The sequence below is a fragment of the Fundulus heteroclitus genome, chromosome 16 (assembly GCF_011125445.2).
Source record: "Fundulus heteroclitus isolate FHET01 chromosome 16, MU-UCD_Fhet_4.1, whole genome shotgun sequence".
Lineage (NCBI taxonomy): Eukaryota > Metazoa > Chordata > Actinopteri > Cyprinodontiformes > Fundulidae > Fundulus > Fundulus heteroclitus.
The window spans coordinates 11,103,407-11,125,447 of NC_046376.1; the positions used below are offsets into that span (position 1 = coordinate 11,103,407).

The 22,041-nt window shown below is 39.9% G+C and overlaps 1 protein-coding gene across 2 annotated transcripts in view; it reads right to left on the reverse strand.

Annotated features, from left to right (window-relative positions):
• Positions 1 to 772: 772 nt before the first annotated feature.
• Positions 773 to 22,041, reverse strand: part of plcd3a (phospholipase C, delta 3a) — a 35,784-nt gene continuing 14,515 nt past the window's right edge. Inside the window, exons 2-15 of one of the 2 annotated variants that reach the window (XM_036147777.1) lie at positions 18,518 to 18,685; positions 13,511 to 13,739; positions 11,923 to 12,052; positions 11,372 to 11,597; positions 9,677 to 9,878; positions 9,424 to 9,568; positions 8,220 to 8,372; positions 7,966 to 8,106; positions 7,723 to 7,876; positions 7,486 to 7,602; positions 6,649 to 6,827; positions 6,231 to 6,366; positions 3,117 to 3,266; positions 773 to 3,021 (exon numbers count right to left, since the gene is read on the reverse strand). In XM_036147777.1, the coding sequence (XP_036003670.1) occupies positions 2,879 to 3,021; positions 3,117 to 3,266; positions 6,231 to 6,366; positions 6,649 to 6,827; positions 7,486 to 7,602; positions 7,723 to 7,876; positions 7,966 to 8,106; positions 8,220 to 8,372; positions 9,424 to 9,568; positions 9,677 to 9,878; positions 11,372 to 11,597; positions 11,923 to 12,052; positions 13,511 to 13,739; positions 18,518 to 18,685 (2,273 nt within the window). In that variant the 3' untranslated portion in view covers positions 773 to 2,878. The remainder of the gene's footprint in view (positions 3,022 to 3,116; positions 3,267 to 6,230; positions 6,367 to 6,648; positions 6,828 to 7,485; positions 7,603 to 7,722; positions 7,877 to 7,965; positions 8,107 to 8,219; positions 8,373 to 9,423; positions 9,569 to 9,676; positions 9,879 to 11,371; positions 11,598 to 11,922; positions 12,053 to 13,510; positions 13,740 to 18,517; positions 18,686 to 22,041) is intronic. The other variant, XM_036147778.1, reaches the window with a different exon arrangement.

Consider the following 22,041-nt stretch of genomic DNA (forward strand, 5'->3'; position numbering starts at 1 on the left):
TCGTTTTGAGAACCTGCAAAGAGCATTCACTAAAGTTTTTACACACTGTATATGATTATTTTAGGATCTGCTGGGAAAGTTCCCTAAAGTGTGTACGGTGTATGTCATTTTAGGGAACATTCCCTTGAGACAACAGTTGCAATCGTGTTAAGAAGGCAGGGAGTGTTTCCCTAAACGGTGGGGGGTTTAAAATTTTACACAGCGACAGCGTGAATCATAAGAACCTATTCTCTAAATGGCCCCTGAAGGTTACATAGCCCTTTTGGAAACCTACAGGAAACAAGCGTTCTGTAAAGTTTGCACTGTAAGCCGGTTTGGGAACTAGTGGAGATTGTTTAGGTTAAAGAAAACTAACTTTCAGAAAACCTTTCTGGTTCAGTGTTCCCTAAAAGTCACCCTGAAAGTTCCCACAGAGGAAGTTCCCTAAATACTAAAAAGCATGGAGCTAGGATAGGACTGAACAATAAAATAAATCATATTGATCGATATCAACAAAAACAAAACATTTTTAAGTGCGGCCCTGACTGTTGCTTAACGATCTATTTTTATATACAGATCCACACAAACACTGAATTCAAACTCAACCTTTTATTCAACCAGCTTTTTACCAAAACTTCAAGTTTTTAAAAAAGAAAAAAGAATGCGTGCTATCTGAACCCTTTGAAGGGGACTGAGTTTGGTTCCTGGGTCTGTGTTTGTGATTGGTTGGGAGGATGTAATGACTGTAATATTGACCTACATGTCTAGAATGCAAAAGGAAGGAAAACTGTTATTATACTGAACTTTTTACTGACCCTTTTTTTCCTATCATTGATATACGTCCATAAAATCCTAAATTTGTTTGGCGTAACAAGTTTTGCTGCTCTGTTACATTTCCCCTCCTTTGAAGATTTCAGTCAGCAAACTAACTAAAAGGATGAAGAGCCTACTTAGTATTAACACAAAACAACCAACAACAAAGAATTAAAACAATTATTTGCTGTTCACTTATATTGCAAATAATATCTTTGTACTGGCATTTAGTCTCCCCCCCCACACACACACACACACACCATACTATTTTAAAATATACAACATAATTTAATAAACCTATTCTATAAATTACATAACATTTGATATTTGGTGTTTTTTTAAGATTTATGTACTGTATCACTGATCTGTGAATCATATAAGATAGAGTGTAGGATTGTATTGAAAGATTATTTTACAGCCTAAATAATAAAATATGGATTTATTTATTTGATCTGTTTCGATGTAAAATTGGGGATTGTTGCCTCCTGGAAATTTGTTGGTCTCGGCCTCAAGCAAAGAAGTTCAAATATCTTTGGTGTCTTGTTAAAGAAGGTCAGCAGGTTGGAGCAGAAGGTGGATCAAAAGGATTGGGGCACCATCTGAACTAATGTGGGAGCTGATTGTGTTTGTGAAGGCCCATCTTCGTTGTGACTCTCACTTATTGTCATGAAACAAGAGACAAAAACCCAAGATGCCAGACACACACGGCTGAAAAGAGCTTTCCCCGTTGGAACAGAGCTGCAGCTCCCTTCACATTAATCAGAGTGAGCTGAAGTGATCTGGCATCTGAGCAGGTTGCCTTATGGACACCAAAGTTTGCAGGATTTCACTGCACTAGTAAGACATCCCAGGGCAAATCCAGACTTTGGCACCGACATTTAAAAGATCAATGTGAATGTATGCTAATATTTGAGCATGAACATTTCATTTTGGCCTTGAATTAAAGAACATTCAAAATAATTTCAAGCTAGCTGCAACCAAATTTTGCAATTGTGTGTTGCATAGTCATTCACTCTGGAAATTAGTGGTTTAAATTAAATATACAAGAGCCCTAAATTAATATGGCATTCGGGTCTATGGTGAGCTGGTGAAAACTTCGGATTGGAAGTGTACATCCACACTCTTGATTCTTGACAGCATTTTGAAAACAAACAACAAAGCAAAATAAAAATACAAAAACATTAATAAGACAAGTCTCATTCTATGATGTTATTAGTGCTTTATAAAGAGGAAGTCTCTTAAACACTGCAATATTCCTTCAATTGTTGTACATGTTAGAATCGACAAAAAAAAAAACAACCTTGTGTGGTTGTTGCAGCCATAGGTTGAGAACATTTGTTACTGTTAGCATTAATCGAAACTGTCAATAAAAAAAAAATAGTAATTAACAGATTTGCCACATAACATGAGTTAGTTCAACACTAGTTCTGATATAATACTTGTTTCAGTCAGGCAAATATGCCATAACTACAGATAAATATTATCTACACGCTACAATTATTTTTAAGATGGACTGAACAAACTTTGAGACATAGAGATTAAAAGGTTAGCACAGCTGAATTAAAACAGTCTTTAAATAGAAAAACAAAATTAAATGCACTCTTTTTTAAGGCAGAGGCAGTTATGACTAGCTTCCTTTTCACAGCACCATCAGGACCATGGCATCTGTTGATAAAGTGCTCTGTTTTTGTCAGTCTCAATTCATCCTTTAAAAATAGAACATAAAAAAAAATGAATTAAAACTTTTCTGATGCCTACTTCACAAAAATCAATAAAAACACATTTCTTCTATGCAGAAGTCTCTCAGATTTAGCATCAAAACATTAGTGATGTGTGAGAGTGCCGTGTGAGCCTCAGTCTTCTTGTTTTCACAGTGCATCTGAGAGCCATCTTGCCATTCAGCCTTTTCAAATTACATCGTCTTTCTGGTATTTTGCAGCAGCTGAGCAGAAATGGACCACTTGAGGTCCTGGTGAGGAGTGGGGGTGGCTGTAACAACAGCAGTCCCCTTCACTTTAAAGGCTTCCTACTCAGAAGCCCTTTTCACATCTAAAAAATGTTTCTTTCCATGTGGTTCAGACGCGTTTCACACTTTGCCTTTCGCCATGGCTATACGCTCTGCCACACTCTTGACAGGAACTCCTCCGCGGCTCACTTTTACGTGGATGAAGAGCGTGGCTGGAGACAAGCTGGAACCATCGGCCTTCAGCAGGTGAACATGTCGATATCCTGAGAGGAAATAGCGTTTCATACATGTTACAAAGCAACAATGGGGGGAAAAAAATGAGACACTTTTGAGAAGAGGCTGAGCTGTTTGTGAGCACCTGTGCGGAGACTTGTGAAGGGCAACGTGAACTGTCCCACAAAGTCATTTTTGACGGCGTGGTCGTGATCTTCCACAACAAAGCGCACCAGAGCTAGTTCAGGGACTTGCAGCTGGAAGCTCAGAGTGCAGTCCCATCTTGGGTTGAAACCTGTAGAGGGCGCACAAGAGCTGTAAATGCATAATTCTGTGGCCTACCAGACAAACAGCTGGCCATCCCTCTAAATGAAAAAACACCTAAAGGGCCTTAAAAAAGTATTTGCTCCCTTATAGCTTCTCTTATTTTTGCCATTTTGTCCCACTTAAAAGATTATCAGACCATCAAACTAATCTTAACATCATATTAAAGCCAAACACAGTAGATACAAACAGCAGTTTGCAAGTTTTGGTTCATTAATTAAAGCAAAAACCTATTCAAACCGACTTGGCCCCTATGCAGAAAAGCAATGAGCCCTCAAACCCAAAAACTGCTTATGTTACCATTGGCGGCAACAACTGTCGTCAAGCATTTAAAATAATTGGCAGAAGTGTTTGAATTGTTCTTTGCAGAATTGTTTTAATCCGGCTACGCTGATAGGATTTTCATGCACTAGCAAACTGTTTGAGACACAGTGTCATGACTTGATCAGATTTATTACCAGACTTTGACTAGGCCACATCAAATTCCTGTTAGCTGGTGGACTTGCTAGTGCGTTTCGGATCATTATTCTGTTGCATAACCAAAGTGTACAAACTGATGGCCGGTTGTTTTCCTTCGAGGTTTTCTGGTAGAGAACAGAAATATCATGTAAAATTAATTTTTCTAGCCTTTAGCGACAGTAAATACATGTTGTTGTGTACTTGGAGTCTCTAGGAAAGAAGAAAAATTGAACTTAGTCTTTCTAGGTGCTGCACAGATATTGTTGTATTATTTTTAGGTCATGTTTTTCAAGCAATTCAGTTTTCTCTATTCCTTCTATTCTCCATTACGCATTTGAACAATTACGTCACTGTATTTGCTGGGGAGCTGCTCAACAAGGCCATGGACCTACCTTGTAGGGACTGCAAGTACACAACAAAATGTATTTAAGGCGACTAAAGGCTAAAAAAGTGGCTTATCAATTTAGCAAAGCCGGCATTTTTATGGTTTTCAGCAATTCCTTACACCATCCCCCAGCATACTACAAAAATGGGGTGTAGTGGAATGCTCTGCGACCTGATGGGGGTGTGTGAATTATCTCCTTTGCATTTAAAAAGACTGCACCAAAGCGTATTGCTCTCAGACACACCTCAGAACAGGGGTAAAAGAGGAGCTCTGGGTCAACAGTAACAAGGAAGTGAAAGGGAATGCATTAAAAAGCATGATATGTCCCCTTTAAATTCAGCTAGTCATTTCAGTCCAGAAGCAGCAAAGCAGCCCCAGACCACCACACCACCACCTTCCTGTTTCACAGTTGGTATGATGTTCTTTGAAACACCGTGCTAGTTTTATGCCAGATGGGAGAGGATACATACCTTCCAAATAGTTTCACTTTCCTCTTGTCATTCCACAGAATATTTTGTCAGATGTCTTTAAGATAATCAAGATGCTTTTATGTAAATGTGAGATGGGCCCTTATGTGTGTGTTGTTTTATTAAATCAACAGGGGTTCTGGCATTGGGAGTCTCCCATAGATGCCGTGTTTTTTGCCCTGTTTTTTTTCCTTATTGTTGACCTCCGAGCTTAACTGATGCAAGTGAGGCCTTAAAAGCTTTAGATGTTGTTCTGCCGTTTTCAATCTGCTCTTGGAGTAATTTTGGCAGACTCCTGGAAAGGGTCAGCAGTGTTCCCTGCTTTCTGCGATTGTGGAGGTTAGCTCTAATAGGACATTCCTCAAATGACGTCAGATTACTAAATTTAGAACAGCGCAGCGCAGTGCGTATGCGTCGCGGCCAACTTACGATTGTACAAACAAAGCGGTAAAGCTTGAATTGTTTATTTGTATGAGTCAAATAGTGAACAGATCTGTGCTGAATACCGTCTCAACAGACAATAATATGGCAACAACAAAACATTGCTGTGTTGGTATTTGCTGGAGTGACTCACAATAATGATCGTGATCACATGAAGGGAGTTTTTTTCCATTGATTTTCCTAAACGCCGAAGGATTGGCAAGTAATGTCAGTGTTGGATACGAGCTTATAACCGAGAGGACTTTGACGGACATATGCCGGGGTGAGATGGTAAACAGGAAATGTCCATACGCTGTTCTTGCAGTTAAAAGCCCATTTATTCCCACTTTTGCTTGCTTATAAAAACAAAAATTATACAAACGGGCAACTGTGGGTTGATAGCGTTTCCCGGCCAAGCGGTCAAAACCGATTTGCCTTCTCCAGTGAAACACACACCCATACACACATGATTTCCTTTCTTATATAGACTTATATACATATTGGCTTCTACAACACCTATGTGCTCTCTACATTTCCTCTGTGGTGAGGAGTTAACACTTGAATGTCCAGACCCAATACCAGCGACTGCAGCATCTGTGCAGGTAGGCTACATTTATTTGGCTACAATCATACAGTCCATGAGGATGTGAGCTTCAGTGTTGCATAGTCTGCTTGTTGTAAGCGACTTTGGGATTTTTTTTTTTCTCTAAAGTCACTTGTAACTTTTGCGAGTCAGCAGTTGTGGTTTCTTGGGCTTGTTTTTAAATATGAAGTCGCTTTTTTTGTCCGACAGAACCCTTTTTTTCTGGTTATCACGCTGTTAGCTGGGAACAAAACCAGAGAGACTCAGGAGTAGCTTGTCTTCCTAGTACAAGGCTCCTCAAACATTAAATGCCACCCAATCTGAAACACCCTCTGGAAAATTCACTACAACAACACAGCATACCATTTTTACTCATAGTGCACAACGTCATCAGATTGTCTTAGCTGCGCTGTTCATTCTCGTTTTCTATACTTGCCATTTGTAAATTCACTATGTCATATTTTTTATTTATTTTTTTTGCTGCTGCTTGTTTATAAATAAAGGTAACTTTATATCATCATATGAATTCATTAATATTAATATTAATCTTCAATGGTTTTAATACTCATCATACTTTGATACCAGCTCAAGGCTAATTAGTTTATCTGGAGAACTTTTTACCGTTGTTGTCAATGCGGTGGGTTTTTTTCCTGGCCTTATCTATAGCCACCCCGTGGATCTCCACCATCACCTGTGGGTCCACGATGGAGCTGGCTTTCTCCGTGTTTATCTTTGGCAGTTGTTGAGCAGATATTATCTAAAAAAACAAGCAAAAAAAAAAACAATAAAGAACAATGAGATTGTGAATTAAACACATAGGTTATTTGGTCATTTGAAAAGTCCCGAAACTGGAAATGAAGACAATAACGTGCAGAGTTAAAAAAAAAAAAAAACAATGTTTTCATATTTTGGCTTACTTCAAAAAAAAAAAAAAGAATTGTCCTGCTTTCCACTAAAAACAAATCAGTACAACGGCTGGAAAAATAGTTAGCACCATTTGCTTTAAAAAGGCTTGGCTCTAACAGTGTACACAGCTCACTCGTATGGTCAGCTGGGTGGGGGTGTGTCCGGGGCCTCCGCCCGTGTTCTCAGGGTTAAAGTCGGATGTCGGGCTGCACATAAATCTGGGCTTCAGAATATATCCACAGCGACCATTGGGGAGGAAGCGACCCTGGTTGAGGTCCATCTGCTCCCCAGGCGTCTGGAAGTTCAGAGCCACTGAAGAACACAGAGAGGGAAGTGAAGCCAACAGCACAGCAAAAAAAACCCAACAACAACAAAGTCACACAGACAGTGGCGGTTCTAGGCCAAATCTACCAGGGGGGCCAAGGTGGAGCCAGTGTTTTTTCACAGGGGCACAGAACAAAAAAAAAAATTAAACAATAAAATGGCAATATTTAACTGTGTAATAATATTAAGTGAGCCACTTCTGGCTCTGGAACTGCAGGTTTCAGATGTAGCAGTTGAAAACTTTGCCCCTAGCTCAATACGGCTAAAGCTAAACGTGAAACATCTTAATTTTTAAATCCTTCTTGGTGTAAAACTGTATAGGTAAAAAATAAAATTGGTCAAAGTGACCAATCAGTTATGGTTTCTTTGCCATTGCAAATAATTAGAAGAAGTGTATTTAATGTTATGTCTTTAGTAAAGGGGCCATAACAGGGGCCAGGACCATTTCTACTGAGGCATGGGCCCCTGTTGGCCCCTGTCTAGAACCGCCCCTGCACACAGAAACATGAAAAAAAAACATCAGTCAAGCAGAAACGAGTTAGAAATGAAAGAGAAAGAGAAAATATTTTCCATTCAGCAAAAGGATGACTTTTTTAATCAAACAAATCTAAACTGCTGCTCTGATCCCAGCTTGCTGACTACCCACCCATGTGGCAGCCGCCGTTCCACATTTCCTGAGGATCAAAGTTGGATGATTGGAGGCGCTGGCCAGAGGGGTAGATCCGGCTCAGCTGCCTGCTGTTGTGCCGTACAAAAAGTTTTCCTGCGTGCGAAAAGACAGAAAACAGCATGCAGTGAAGCACTGGAAGATGATTCTACATCCAGCAGGCCAAGCTGCACACACAACAAAAGAAATCTTTTGTTTTATTTCCCCTGTTTATACCAGAGTCTTTGATGAGCTTGAGCGCTTCATTTTCCGAAAAAGAAGACATTTCATCCGGAGGTAATTTAGATACACTTTCAAAGCCTCGGAAGGAGACGCTGTTGCAGTACACCACCAGCTCCGACAACTCCTTGCTCATCTTGGAACAACTCTGCTGATGAAAAAAAGGACACCGGTTCATCTGGTTAAACGTTTGCTTTTCATGCTTCTCAGGTCCGAAACGTCTGAAATGGGCTAACTGACCTTAGCGGGGTCATTCTTGTTCGTGCTTGCTTGTTCGTCTTCACAGCTCGACGAGAAACTGGCGAAGCTCCCGTTCTTTCCCAGCTGACCAAGGTGAGGAGTGTGCCTCTTCCCCTTCACCAGGATACGCCCCCTGAGCTCCTGAAAGAAGACGAAGAAGAAAAAAAATCATTGGTACAAATGATTTAATCAGAAAACCAGATTGCCTGGGAGATTTTGAAAGAGAACCCAGCAGCGTGCGTGGGAGCGTGTACTTCAGGGGAAGGCAGCTCTTTTGGCGGCAGGTCGCTGAGAGGCTCGGTGAGCAGTTTCTTGCCCAGAATGGTGCGGAGGTGTTTGGCCATGACAGCCTGCTGCTCCACGGAACAGTGGTTCTCCAAGGACAGGATCAGGGGGTACGGAGACGCCTGCAGGGTTAAGAAAATGCCCATTTAGGCAACGCTAAACGCATTCAGTGCTTATCGGTGTGCCATGGACCGCGGAACGGGTAGGGCCAGTAGGGCCGCGGCCCTACCTACTTTTGATGATCAAACATGTAAAATAATATATATACATAGAATTAAAATATTCAATAGCTATTTTTTCAAATGCACAGTAGTCTATGGCAGCAGCATCATTCTCCAATGAGAAAGCGATAAATCATCCCATTTAAAAATGTATTGGCCGATTATGTCATGTGATGTAAACAAAAGTTTTCCCACCTCTGCGCTGCTTATGACCGCTACTTCGTTAGCTTCGTTAGCTTAGTTAACTGTGTCCACTGCAAGTGCTGAGAGGTGTTTCTCGTCCCTCCGTCGTATCAAGACCTATCTGAGATCAACAATGACCCAGAAAAGACTAAATAGCTTGATGTGCGCCCACACACACAGGGATCTTTTGACCACAGTGGATGCTTTGAGGATAGCCAGGGACTTCATCCAGCATAATGGCAGACGGAGACATTTTTTCGGGAATATTTAGAGCAGGGGTGAGTTTGACTTTTCTTTTTAAAGTATTTTTATTCTGTAAATATTGTGTTAGCTGTAATATAATGATTGTAAGTGGAAATAAATCCGGGTCGTGTGTGCTGGAACGTCAGAAAAAAAGTTAAATAAAAATTCGGTGCCGATTTTAATTATAACATGGCAGACACATTTATTATGCTCAGGGACCACAGCCTATGAGAAAGCAATAAATTCTGGTGTCTAAAAATGGCTTGTCTTGTGTCATGTGACGCAAATCAGTTGCGTGATCAAGGGGATGCTGGTGTTTTATGTGTATGCGGGCGCGTGCGTATGTGATGGGTAGTGGTATTAGGAGTATTGCCTGATGGGCCCGACCAATTAGAAATGCGTTCCGCGGTCCATGCGGTGTGCATCAAAACTAGAAAGAAAAAAAACTACAGGAAGCGCTACGAGCGGTGAAGGCAAGAACGTTTTCCCGACAGAAAGAGGAACAGGTATAAGCGGTGAGTCATACCTTAAAGGCGTACTGGTTGATGGTTTCAATCACCTCCTTAAAGGGAATTTTGGAGGTAAAGGTGTGGCCGTGGTAGATGGCAGGCTCGCCTTTATCCCCATCCCAGCAATCCAGCTCCACACAGCGGCAGCCCTGATTCAGAGCCCTGACAGAGAGAACACAGACACCTTTACGCCACGGCTAATTTGGTCTGATGCCATAGTTAAAACCAAGCTCCCTCATAGAGGTTTGGTTCCCTCCTTGTAAAACGCACCGGATGTAAGGCTCGGTGCTGCTGTCGCTGGTGACCTGGTCCTTGGTGAGGTAGGTGTTGTGTGACGAGGAGATGTAGTAATGGGCCAGGGGGCGAGTCATGTCCTGGTAGATCTGGGCGTGGTCTGGGTTAAAGACGTCGTTTTCCATAGAGAGCATATACGTTGTGAAACCGTTCTGTGTCATGCACAACTTCTTCTGAGCTGCAATACAAGGTGAAACATTCCAGTCAACAATGTTCATTTTTAGATGCTTGTTGCAGGTGTGCTCTCGGGATGTAGATACACTATCTAGAGATGAACCCTATAATCCGCTTGTGTCGGAGAACTTTCAGCTTTACAGAGAACATATAAAAAAAATCCAATGCTTTTTTTAGGCCAGTGAATGCAACGTACCTACAGCCTTTTGTTTTCAAAAGACCCACTATGACAGCCTGTATGCTTCGGCTTGGACATATGGATATTTAATTTAAAAATAATTAACAAAACTGAAAAATTCAAGAAATATAGTTACACAAAAAAAAAAAAAATAAGGAATTGCTTCCAATAATTTTTTTGTAAAAGAAGACTGAGTCGCTAAAAGACTTCGCCTCAATTTCATGATTTCTCCATTTGTGGATAATGACTCTCAGTGGTTCACTAATCTTAAAAATTGCTTTGTTGCTCTTTCCAGACCAAAATGAGTCAATTATTTGGTTTGCCATCTGCTCTGTAGGTCAGGGTGTGGCATGTATGGGATATGTTTGCCTACTTTGTTGTCAAACAGGTTCCATTTCCATCTTTTGAATTATTATTATTATTATTTATTTTTTTATCCTTTTTTGACACAAAACTGTACTCATCTTATGTTGAATAAAAGTTCATCCTTGATTCAACGGGGGGAGAAATTACTTTCTTAACATAGAACCATGCTGGTTTGAATTGCATTTTTTTCTCTTCATTAATTAAATTGTCATTTGAAAACTTGTTTTCTATTTACTAAGGCTAACTGTGTCTGATTTTAACATTTATCTTTTGTTCTGAAACATTTAAGTGTGACAAAAAAGGGAAAATCTGAGTAAACCTGTATGGTGGCAGTGGATTATTCAATGTTTGCAAAGGCTTCAGTTTATCACTCTGTATTAATCAGCTTGTCGAGAATAAAATACCATATTTTATATGAAACTGTCTTATTATGGGGGATTTATCATAGGTTAACTAACTAAATGGGAAGAAATTGTGTCTTCGTGATGGGCAGTTGGTAACTAGGTACATGAAGGGCTATTGTTCCCAAATAATATTGTTTTTTTTTGCCAAGTTGCCAGCTAGGTGTCAGCATAGCAAATCTATAGGTTAAAATTATGGCTCAATAAATATCTGAAAATGTTCAGGATCTGGACAGAAAACAAGCACAAACACGGACTTCAGAAAGACTGAAGAACTATTGATTAAAATCACTCAAAAGATTACATGAAAGTCTGGCTCCTTGAAATAATGAATTTAGCAATTTTGCACTTTACTGTACTCATGTTAACTACTTAGTGCCGCCATAAAACAATGTAACATTATCATTTACGTAACAGCAAGACTTATTTGAAACCTGTGCAGTTTTTGTTTCCAGACATAATCACTGTTATGACTTCTTCATAAAAGCTGACACAAGTATAAAAACCCTCCTCCCCCTTTTATTCCCTTAACAGCTGGATTTAGGGACATACCCCTGTCATTGAACTCATAGGTGAATATGAGATTCTGAGCGTTTTTCAGCGAGGCGTCCTCTCCCTGGTCTCCCAGGAAGTCGCGCAGCTCCGCAGTGGAAAGCACAGAGCCGTTGCTGGAGTAGTGCCTGAACACGGCGTCCAGCTCGGGTCGCCGCATGATCTCCCTGCAGAACTCTTCGATCTCATTGTGATCCAGACGGTCGTCGCAGGTTTTGTCACAGCGCTGGGAGACAACAGCACAGAAAATATACCAGAATATACCAATAGGGCTTTTGTTATGAAACTGCTTCGCACTCCTGGTTCGCAAATAACACGATCCAGCTGTGAAGCGCTGACACAGCAGACAGTGATTCCAGCTATATGAAGAAATAAGCTCTCACAGAGCAGATAAACATGCAGAGTGGAGCTTTGTTGACATGAACTGGAGTTAATGCAAAATGAAAAACACACTAACCAGACAGATAAACTCTACATCTTACTACGTCCGCTCACTGACTTTAGCTGATATGGTGACTTCAAAACACAGAGCCTGAGTTATGACCCCCCACCTTGAATAAACAGCGAGTGTGTTGCTCATTCAGGTCGATGTTGATCATCTGCAGCAGCCGTTTGACCTCGTCGTAGGTCATCTTACCATCCTGGTTCTCATCTGCGCGCTTCAGATAGCCTCGAATCCAATTGTAGGGAGTTAAAGAAAAAACAACAACTGCACACCGAAACATTAAGACATGAATGAAGACTCAGCTGGGTCATGATGCATGATCTTGCATCTGAAAAATATGGCAAAACTGCAACTTTGATTTGACTACATTAATAGCCCATTAATAAGTTACCGATAGGCACCAGCAACCCCCACCACCCCATGAGGGATTAAACGGGTCAGAAAATGGATGGATGGATGGATAATAAGTTACCGTTTGAATAATAATCAGAATAGACGGTTATTAGCACTCCAAAAACCTCACATTAGAAATTATACCTGAATCATTTTGGTAGTTTTAACCTTTTTACGTTTATCGGGTTTATTTAGTAATCTATGACTTTCCCTTTTTATGGGACATAAATATGGACATGAGAAGCCATTCTTTAAAACGGGAAAGACAAGAGAACATGTCGATCCATCAAAGCAGATGTGTGCTGACCTGAAAAACGCTACTGGCCTGAGGAACACTAGCGGAACTAAGACAACCATAAATATAAGCCCCAGAAACAACTGGGGCTTATATTTATGTAGACATGTCAATTTGGCATTTAGCTCCTTTTCCTGCCAAGAAAAGAGCGAGGCAATAAAACCGGTGTCATACAGTAGAGAAAAAAGTATATTTCTACAGGTTTACAGCTCAATATAGCCAAACCTCTCCATCATATAAAGTCTCTAGTATAACTTTAACTTGGGTATAAGATAAAACAAATAAATGAAGACCACGATTAGAGTATTAGACACCATCTAAATGCCAACAAGTTGTTTGAGAGGAATGGCAGGAAAAAAAAACTTTACTGACTAAGCATCACAAACATAATTATTTCTAAACTGCAGGTCTACTGTTTGTTTCAAGCCCTGGCATTATTAGCTGTTTGAAATGCAAGAACATTTAAAATACATTTTTAAAAATCCAGCATCCCAGAAAACTAAAAAAACTAAAAAGCTGCAACCCTTAGACCAGTTTCTGGTTCAAAGCACCTGAATCAAACAATGAGTACCTTAAAAACTTGACTGCATGCTGAAGAATCAGCCATTAGAGAACCCTGAGATCCCTGATAAATGATGTGCTGTAGGCAAAACACTGGATAATCTACATAAATTAAACGTTGGATTTCAGTGAGACATTATGCTACCAAAGGTAAAGATGAATTCATTTGAAGGCTTTCTACACATCTTTACCAGGAGTGCCGATAAATGTGAAGGGAACTGTAGATAGAAATACACAGCAGCATGAATAGTCGTCTGATACTGAGGCTCAGTCTAACCTGAGAGAGTATGATTAACCTCAATAGTTGGACTATATTTAGAGGGGACTTTTGAAACATAATAATTACCGTACTTCTCACCCCAGTTACGCTCAGTGCAGGTAACCATAGCAGTGCTGCCTCAGTTACAATGGATTTGCTTTTAGATCATATACTCTAACAGGATATTGGTCCAACTTTTCCTTCTGCGTCATGCAGCTGACGCGCTCCTTTAAGAAGCGGATGCCTCGCACCCAGCGCTGGGCCTCCTGGGCAGAGGGGCACATCAGGTCCAGGCTCTTCCTGGATCCCTTGAAGATCACCGTGAAGCACTGCTCGTCCGGCACCGTCCCCGACAGTCGCCTCAGAGCATCCGACTGGCAGCCTTCGCGCACACAATCCACCTCTGTCACTGCAACTGGGGGGGTAAAAACAGAGGCAGAGTTGGGCTTGTTTGAATCTTTTTTTTTTTTTTTTTTTTTCTTTCCCTTGTTTGAATCTTTAAAGCGGGAGACCGCCAACGACACGCAGAGCTGCTAAAGGTCAGATCTTGTAACGTGTTGCAAATCTCTCCAAAGCAAACAGATTGTAAAGTTCAAGGTTGTGAAATAAAACTCAACTCCCCATCCTTTAGTTTGAAATCTCTGTGTTTTAAATGATAGAAGCCGTGCATAAAATGATGCACGCCAAACCTACTATGGAGCTTTTTTTTTTTTTTTACCAAGGTATGACTAAAGGGTTAATTTACATGGAAGCCGTTTTACTTTAACAACTTCATGACAGAGCCGTTCATTACTGGACTCCATGAGTTTCTTGATCACAATTAACATTTGCTGAAGCAGCAGGGGCTTTTCTAAGAGCCGCAAATCTGCAAATCTCACGTTTAAGAAGAGCCCACAAGCTCTTAATGAGATTCAGTCAGGTGAGGAAGGGGCCGGTCATCTTTGAGGCCTTATTTAAAGCTGCGACCTCTTCCTGGGCCTCTCGCAAGCCAGCAAGGTTACAATGAAAATTGAGTGTATGTGCACAAACCTTTGAAGGATACATCAGGTATGCATTTACGTGATTTTGAGTATTTACTAATGCTAATCTTCCGAGATCGTGTTTCAGCCTTTTCTGCGTTCAAAGCTTAATTATTAAACTATTTCTGGAGAGTCCCGGTAGAGTTTAATGCAACATGTTTCTTTAATTACAAGGTCAACAAAAACAGCTTTTAAACGTATCTAAAGCATTTTATAATAAAGGCATTACCCAATTTTTACCTATGCGCTGCTGACTTAATGTAATTTTGCACATTATTGCCTCGGGTAATGAAATTCTCTTAGAGTAAATTGAAAACCTGTAGGCGAAACTATATGGTTGGTGTTGTTGAAAATGAGCAGGAATGTAAATCAGATCATACAGTGGCATTGAAATCAAAATTATTTGAATATCTCTAACATTATAGTTGCTAACTTTAATGCATGTCACTGGGATTTCATGTGATAGGACCAAGAGACGTAGAAGTGTATAAATAGAGAGTTGAAGTAATATGATAGTAATATGATAAAAAAAAAAAAAAACTTTGACATATAAAAATCTGAAAAAAAATGGCTTGGATTTGCAATCCTCTTTAATTTGAAAGAAAATCCAACCGACATCCTTTCACCTAACCATTACACAGCGTCCACCTGTGTGTTGTTTAATCTCAGTATACAGCTGCTTTGTAAAGCCCTGAGTGATTAGAGAACATTAGTGAACAAACATGATTAAGCAGCTCAATGGAAGCAGCAAACAAGTAAGGGAGTAGTTTAACGCAGGTTTAGGATATCAAATTAAACCCAGAATTTGGACATCTCACGTTTCAGTGCGTCACCTGAAAATGGACAGAGTGTAGCAGACCTTCAAATCTGAATCAAACTGAACTGATGCTGGGTCAGAGGATCATTAATCTGAGAAGCAGCCAAGGGACCCACAGCTACTCTGGAGGAGCTCCATAGAGCCACACCTCAGGTGGGAGATGCTGAAACGAACCCTAGAAGTCATGCGCTCTACAAAACTAACACTATACACTACGCTGAACAAACCATCCCCACTGTACCCACAATAATGGCAGCATCATGTTGCGGGGACAAGTTGTAGAAGAAAATGGATAGAGCCAGATAGAGAGTAATCCTGGAACATCGCCTACTGGAGGCTGGGGGGAAGGTTGGCCTTCCAGCAGGTCTAAAAAAACTAAACATACAGCCAGAACCGGAATCGAATAGTTTCGATCAAAGCCTGTTCCTGTTTCAAATGGCCTAACAAAACCCTCGATCTATATGCAAATGAAAATCGAAAACCTCTAGCTATTTAAGCTACGTTCCAACGAAGAAGTTATCAGACTCTAGATCTGTAAAGCTGAACTGGCTCCTGACTTTATAATATTTGCTCAGTTCAGCTACTGTGATCCTGCACCAAGAAGCCCACAGTCTGTTGATCACCCAGTTGTGCAACAACCAGCGTCTGTCCTCACAATAGCCTCATTCTCCCGCTAAGGACCATAAAAGCCTCATCTCCCCACCTCTTCAAGATTACTCCACATTCTTTCCTTGCGGTTATCCCAGAAACGAGGCAGAGGACACATGCTTGTGTCTGTGCTCGGCAGAGGGACATACAGGAGGCGGACTTTTGAGCCGCGTGCTTTGGAGCGTTAGACACAACAGTCCGTAGCTGCAGACGTCAGATAAAACTGGACCCTGAGAGGCTGGGGGGTGACAAAAAGCCCAGAAACTAAGCAAAGTCAGGTTTGATCCACAGCAGCGTGCAAAGCATGTCATTATCAGCTGAAGTGGTTAGTCTGGTCTCATGTGGCTTTGTTGTCATCGTTGGAGGGCGTGTTTTTGAACGACTCTATTTTTAGCTGCGACACAATCAAGAAGGCCATCAGCCTGCCCTCTTCCCCACCCTGTAGGTCTCTCAGAGCTCCGGCCTTAAACCGAACTTCACCGTCAAACCAAGAGATAAAGGTCGGGCAATAAAAGAAAGTGAGAGATATATTTTTCCATTTACGTCAGCGAACAACAGTGCAATAAAGCTTCATGAGATGGAAAAATGTGATTCTGTTGTTATATCAGCTGTAAAACGTTAGATATGATTTCTGTGTGCCATTTTAATGCTCTCATATCAGCCACCCATTACATGCTCGTATTACACAGGGATTCAAGAAGACATGTTTAATTTATTAACGAGGTCAAAGATTAGCAAACATCTCAGTTGGTCCATTCACATTTTCCTGATTTGACGCGGCGGTGATGAGTAAACAAGGAAGTTAATGCATCCTGACCAAAATAGATCAGCATAATGTCAAAACCTGACAAGTGGTGACAACAGATTACATGGATTTTTTTATTGCACAGTTTATGGACATTGGTGTCTTTATTCTGCTTGTAAAAAAATGTCGGTGCTTTGTTTGGTATTTCTCCCCCAGACCTAGTTTCAGAACCACAGGTCCAGTCCTAACCTGATTATTATTATTATTATTATTTTACTTGTTGCAAGTAAAAAAAATAAAAAAATTTGGTACTTTGTTTGGTATTTTTCCCAGACCTAGTTTTAGAACCAGAGGTCCAGTCCTAACCTGATTTTTGTTTTGTTTTTTTACTTTTTACACAAGAGCACATTCATTCAGTAAGTTGAAAATTAAGGTGTTTCTACATGAATCTGAGAAAAACCTAATTTAGTTAGTTTCCCAAGCATTATTAGGTGTTTGTAATATAGAAAAGTAAGAGAGAGAGAGATGGTGTTCCACATACCGTAGCTGTAACAAATGCTTTTTTAAGCTAATGTTGCCTTCATATTATCGTGGACTGTTTCTGCCCATTCTCCTCTAACCTTAGCATTAACAAAGCATCTTCATACACACGGCTTTTGCTAACAGGATATTTTCACTTTATCAGAAGATTATCGGACCAATCATGTCTCAAGCAAACTCCACCCACATCTCTTACTGCAGAGACCCCTACTTAAGATTATCTGTGATCCTGAGAAATGGTGGCTCTTCAGAAACACTCAGATCAGCCTTTCCAACAGCCACGCCACATTCAAAATCCCTTAAATCTCCTTTCTTCCCAGTGCCGATGCTCAGGTTTGAACTCCAGCGAATCATCTTTGTCACATCCAGATGCACAGAGTTGCTGTTTATTTAAAAAAAAGGGGGAAAAAATGGAACTGCTGAGCCTAATGAGATGAGTACGTTCTAGTAGATTCGTGAAGAGAGTTGTGGCGTGAGAATCATTTCAGAAAATCATAAGCCCAATTTATTCTGAGAAAAGATGTCGTCCACCAGCGCGAGTTTTAACACGTTCCTACGCTAGCATCCTGAATCTGATTCCAGGCATAACTCCGACATTATCTCCATTCTGCATGTGACAACACAATGTCGCACTGTACCGGGTTATTTACCAAATGTTCTCAAAAAGAGAATGACCGGGCCCTTAGAAGCGACTTGTCCGAATGAAGCCGTAAATATTCTAGTAGAGAGAGTATTAAGGAAGCATAAGAACAAACATAATCCCTGCTAAATATGCAGCAATAAGACGGGTTAGCAATCAAGTCTAACCTCTTTTGAGCTTCTGTGCTGCTGATACATGTGGCTGGCTGAGATTTGAAAGACATGGCAAAGGAGCTGTACTAATCTCTGGTAATCTTTTTTTGTTTTAGTTCCTGCAGTCACCCGCCTGTGATAAAATCGCTTAGACTCACCCCCGTTTGTCTGTTCGTTATTTCACCTTTCTCTTTTCTCCGCTGGAAACAGGAACAAATGCTATCACCTGGAGGGTCCTGTTCTTTTTTTTTTGGGCTACTCTGCTCTTTCAATGCATGCAAATTGGGACCACGGACTAATATTTGAATGGTGCAAAAGATGTGCAATGACAATAAAACATGATTTAATCCAGTTTTAGATTGGAAACATTTGATTGGAGCATGTGAGTTATGGTCCAAGTGTAGGTGGTACTGAACCTTTGGCAGATTTTGATTATGCTTGAGTTTCCTTTCCTTTCATTCCAGAGGAATATATTTGTTCCTGGGCATTCTCAGCATCCCCCCCCCCCCCCTCCCCTTCTCATAACTAACTTCCTTTTCCTGTACGGTAATTGTTTTGTTGTTTCCCTTAAATCTTTTCAATCCTATCCTGCTGATGACCACTTTGCACACACAGCTCCCAGTCCAACTTACACGTCTGCTGGGATTTGCCTTTGCGGGAGCTTTTCGTCGTCTCGCACCACACGGTGAGCCCGTCGTCCAGCAGCCGCAGGCTCCGGCTCTTCTGCCACCTCAGAGAGCGAACCTTCACCATGCTGCAGCCCTGCATCATCACGCGGATGTCCTCATTGTCCAGAATCCCTGCGGTCGCCACAGACAGCGGAAAGTGAAAAATGATTCAGATTTTAGTCAAATAAAATAAAAATAAAAGTACATAAAGTGATCATGTAAAGCTGCGAGAATTGCTGTGCAGAACTGCAATCTCTTAATGTGATTAAGAAACACAGATCTTTGGAAAATCAGTGTTTTAGTGCTGGACCATATAGAAAAAAAAAAAGTATATTGATAAAATAGAAACCATATTTGATCGATATGGATAATTATCAACAAATTCAAAACATATATTTTAAGTGCAGCCCTGGCCATTTTATGTTGTTGCTTATCGACCTATTTTTAGATAAATAACACAAAGAAACACTGAATTCAAACTCAACCCTTTATTCAACCAACTTTTTAGCAAAACTAAAAGTTTTTACAAAAGAAAAAAAGAACGCGTGCTCTCTGAACTCTTTGAAGGGGGCGGAACTTGTTGACGGAGCATTTCCTGGGTCGGTGTTGTGATTGAAGGATGTAAATACTGTAGTATTAACCCACATGGCTAGAATGCAAAAGGAAGGAAGACTTTTATTCTATTGAACTTTTTAATGACCCTTTTTTTAATCATCGATATACGTCTATCGATTGATATGTAACGTTGTTGAATTATCATCCATCCATCCAGCATTTATAATGAACTGATTCAACAGATTCTCAAACATACAACTGTAATCACCACTTTCCTGCTTACACCCCAAACCTCAGCTCATGTTTTATATACACGCCTTGGATAAAGCCCGTTCACAGGGGGTAAGTAAGAAAGGTTAACTTTATGCTTTAGCCAGGTAAATCTCTAACCTGACAACAGCCAGCTGCATGTATCGCTCCTGGAGCTAGGCGGAGCGATACATGCAGCTGGCTGTTGTCAGGTTAGTAAATCTCAACAAAGAAACAACAACTTACTCATTTCCCTTATTTTACCACAGATGATCCGTGAATGAATTATGTTAAATATGGTTGATCTGCATGACCTTTAGTTATTATTTGCAAGACACTTGTATCTAATTATTTACGGAAATACATGATTAAAAAAAAGAGTTCTCAAAAAAGTAATCAGAAATACCCTTGATCATTAGTAAAATGCTAATCCTTGTTCATAAAAACAATTAGTCATGAAGCTTGTTCCAGTGAAACTAAAATCTAGTCAAGGGGGTTTCTGATCTATTTTAGATCAGAAACCCCCAAGGATTTACCTTGTTTATTTCTTTTTGTGAATAGAAACAATTAAGTACTGTGATTTTATGCTTTCTGTATGTTTGTTAATGTATGAATAGAAACAATTATGCTTCGAATATTAATGAAACTTCATCACTAATATTCTTGTCAAGGATTTACTTATTACTTTCTTGATGTAATGTTTTTCTTTTTTTATGTAATATTTCCCTCTGTAATGTTTTTTTTTCCTGTTCTTAATACACCCCTTTAATCATCTTCGTACTGAAAAGTGCTATATAAATAAACTTGCCTTGCCTTGTCTGTCAAAATTCAGAGGCGGCTTCATTTGTGTGTTTAGGGGAAAGCCTGCCCATATTTACAGATGTTTGTAGGTAAATTACAGCCAGAGGAAATGGTTTCGTAATCTCAAAGACTTGCTGTTCGCATTATGACAAGTATATAGCCTGAAGAAAGCTCGTAATATAGTTAGTTGAGGAGAAGATTGAGAAGACTGGCTTTATAGAGAAAAGGGGTCAGGAAATGAGGAATTGCTTCTCCCTTCCAGTGATATCTGCCTGAAACAATAAGAAAAGGTCTAATCACAGAAAAAATTGTGCTTGAAATGCAGAAAGTAAACACTTTGCTTGTGAAATATGCCAATAGATGCTTCACATATAAACAACATCTTTTTTTCATCCATTAAGTGGAATTAAAAGAGATGCAATCATGAAAAGGGCTGTTTTTTTATGATTCTGAAGTAAGTACAAATGACCAGAGTGCATTTGTTATGTAATAATATAACAGTCTGATACATTTTTATCTCTAAACGAATAAATTAATCTAGCGATGTATCATACTGGCGACCTGCCTAGGGTGTACTCCTCTTTCCAGACTGACCGCTTTCCCAGAATGCACCCCGGGGTAATTTCTTTAGGTATTTTTTTTAGGCTTTTTTAGATAGTATATAAATTTTAGTTTTAAAAGTTTTTTCAATAAAGTATGGTGTAGTGTATAAATAGTTTTGTATGTTAAAAAAGCTAAATAACTTAAATTGCAATTTATTTAACACAAAATATTGCCTCTCACATTCAACAATGAATTAATTATTCATGCAATTATAACATTTTCTGATCAATATAAGTAATAATTTATTATCATCTAAAGACTACTAATAACAGGAGGTGAAATGCAGGTCCAGACGAGCTGTGTGTGTGGTGATGTCACGAGTACATGAGTACGCTTCTGCTCTAATACACAGATATATGTTCTGCGTGTTCCCGTTCTCCCCAAGTCCGCACTTCCTGTGTTCTTGCCAAGAACGGACTTGACGTGAACACGAGTCCGTACTCGCGCTCTTGTGAACTGAGAAATGGCCAAATACACTTAGATTGTTCAGTTTGCCCTAAAGTATCTCCTGTGGCTGCTGTAAACATTTTAACTCAAAAGGAGGCTGAATAGAAATGAGAAAAATCAATAGTGGCGAGTCCAGTCCAAAGTCTGTGATTTCTCAAAGCCCAGGCTCAGATGAAAAAAACAAAATGCTCCCCAGATCAGTAACAGCTCAGACATTCAGGTGCAAAACCTGTAGAACAGTAAAACACCAGAGCCATTAATTGGTACGTTAGCATTAGTATTAGCATTAGCATGTTATTACTGAGCTATGAGCACCTTGGAGCGTCACTGTTGTAGTCCAGATGGAAATGTATCATCCCTAAACAATCTGTTTTTTCTTATCAGTCAATAAAGGAAGAAAACTAACTCTCTAATCGCTTAAAAAATTACTACAGACTAAGCAATCTTTCTTGCGGAAACAAGAAAATGGATTTGGAGAAACCAATTATGTGATCATTAATATCTTAAGATATATTACCTGGATGAATGTTTATATTTTATGATTAACATGATATGTTTTGTAACATTGGATTTGTGGGTGGTATTTTATCTACAGAACGTTAAATTGACATTTACAGTTGTTTCTGTACTACCATGGCAGTTTTTCCCTTTTACTAAATCAAATAGTATTACAACAGGAAGTGCCGGTTGAAACAGGATAAGTGAAGTATTCATGTCTTGAGGGAGCATTCACTCATGCTTCTGAACACAGTCTAAAAAACAACAGCTACATTTTATGGTTACAAATTAGGCTGAACACAGAAATCTTTGCGAGAGTCGAAAATACCAGAAAT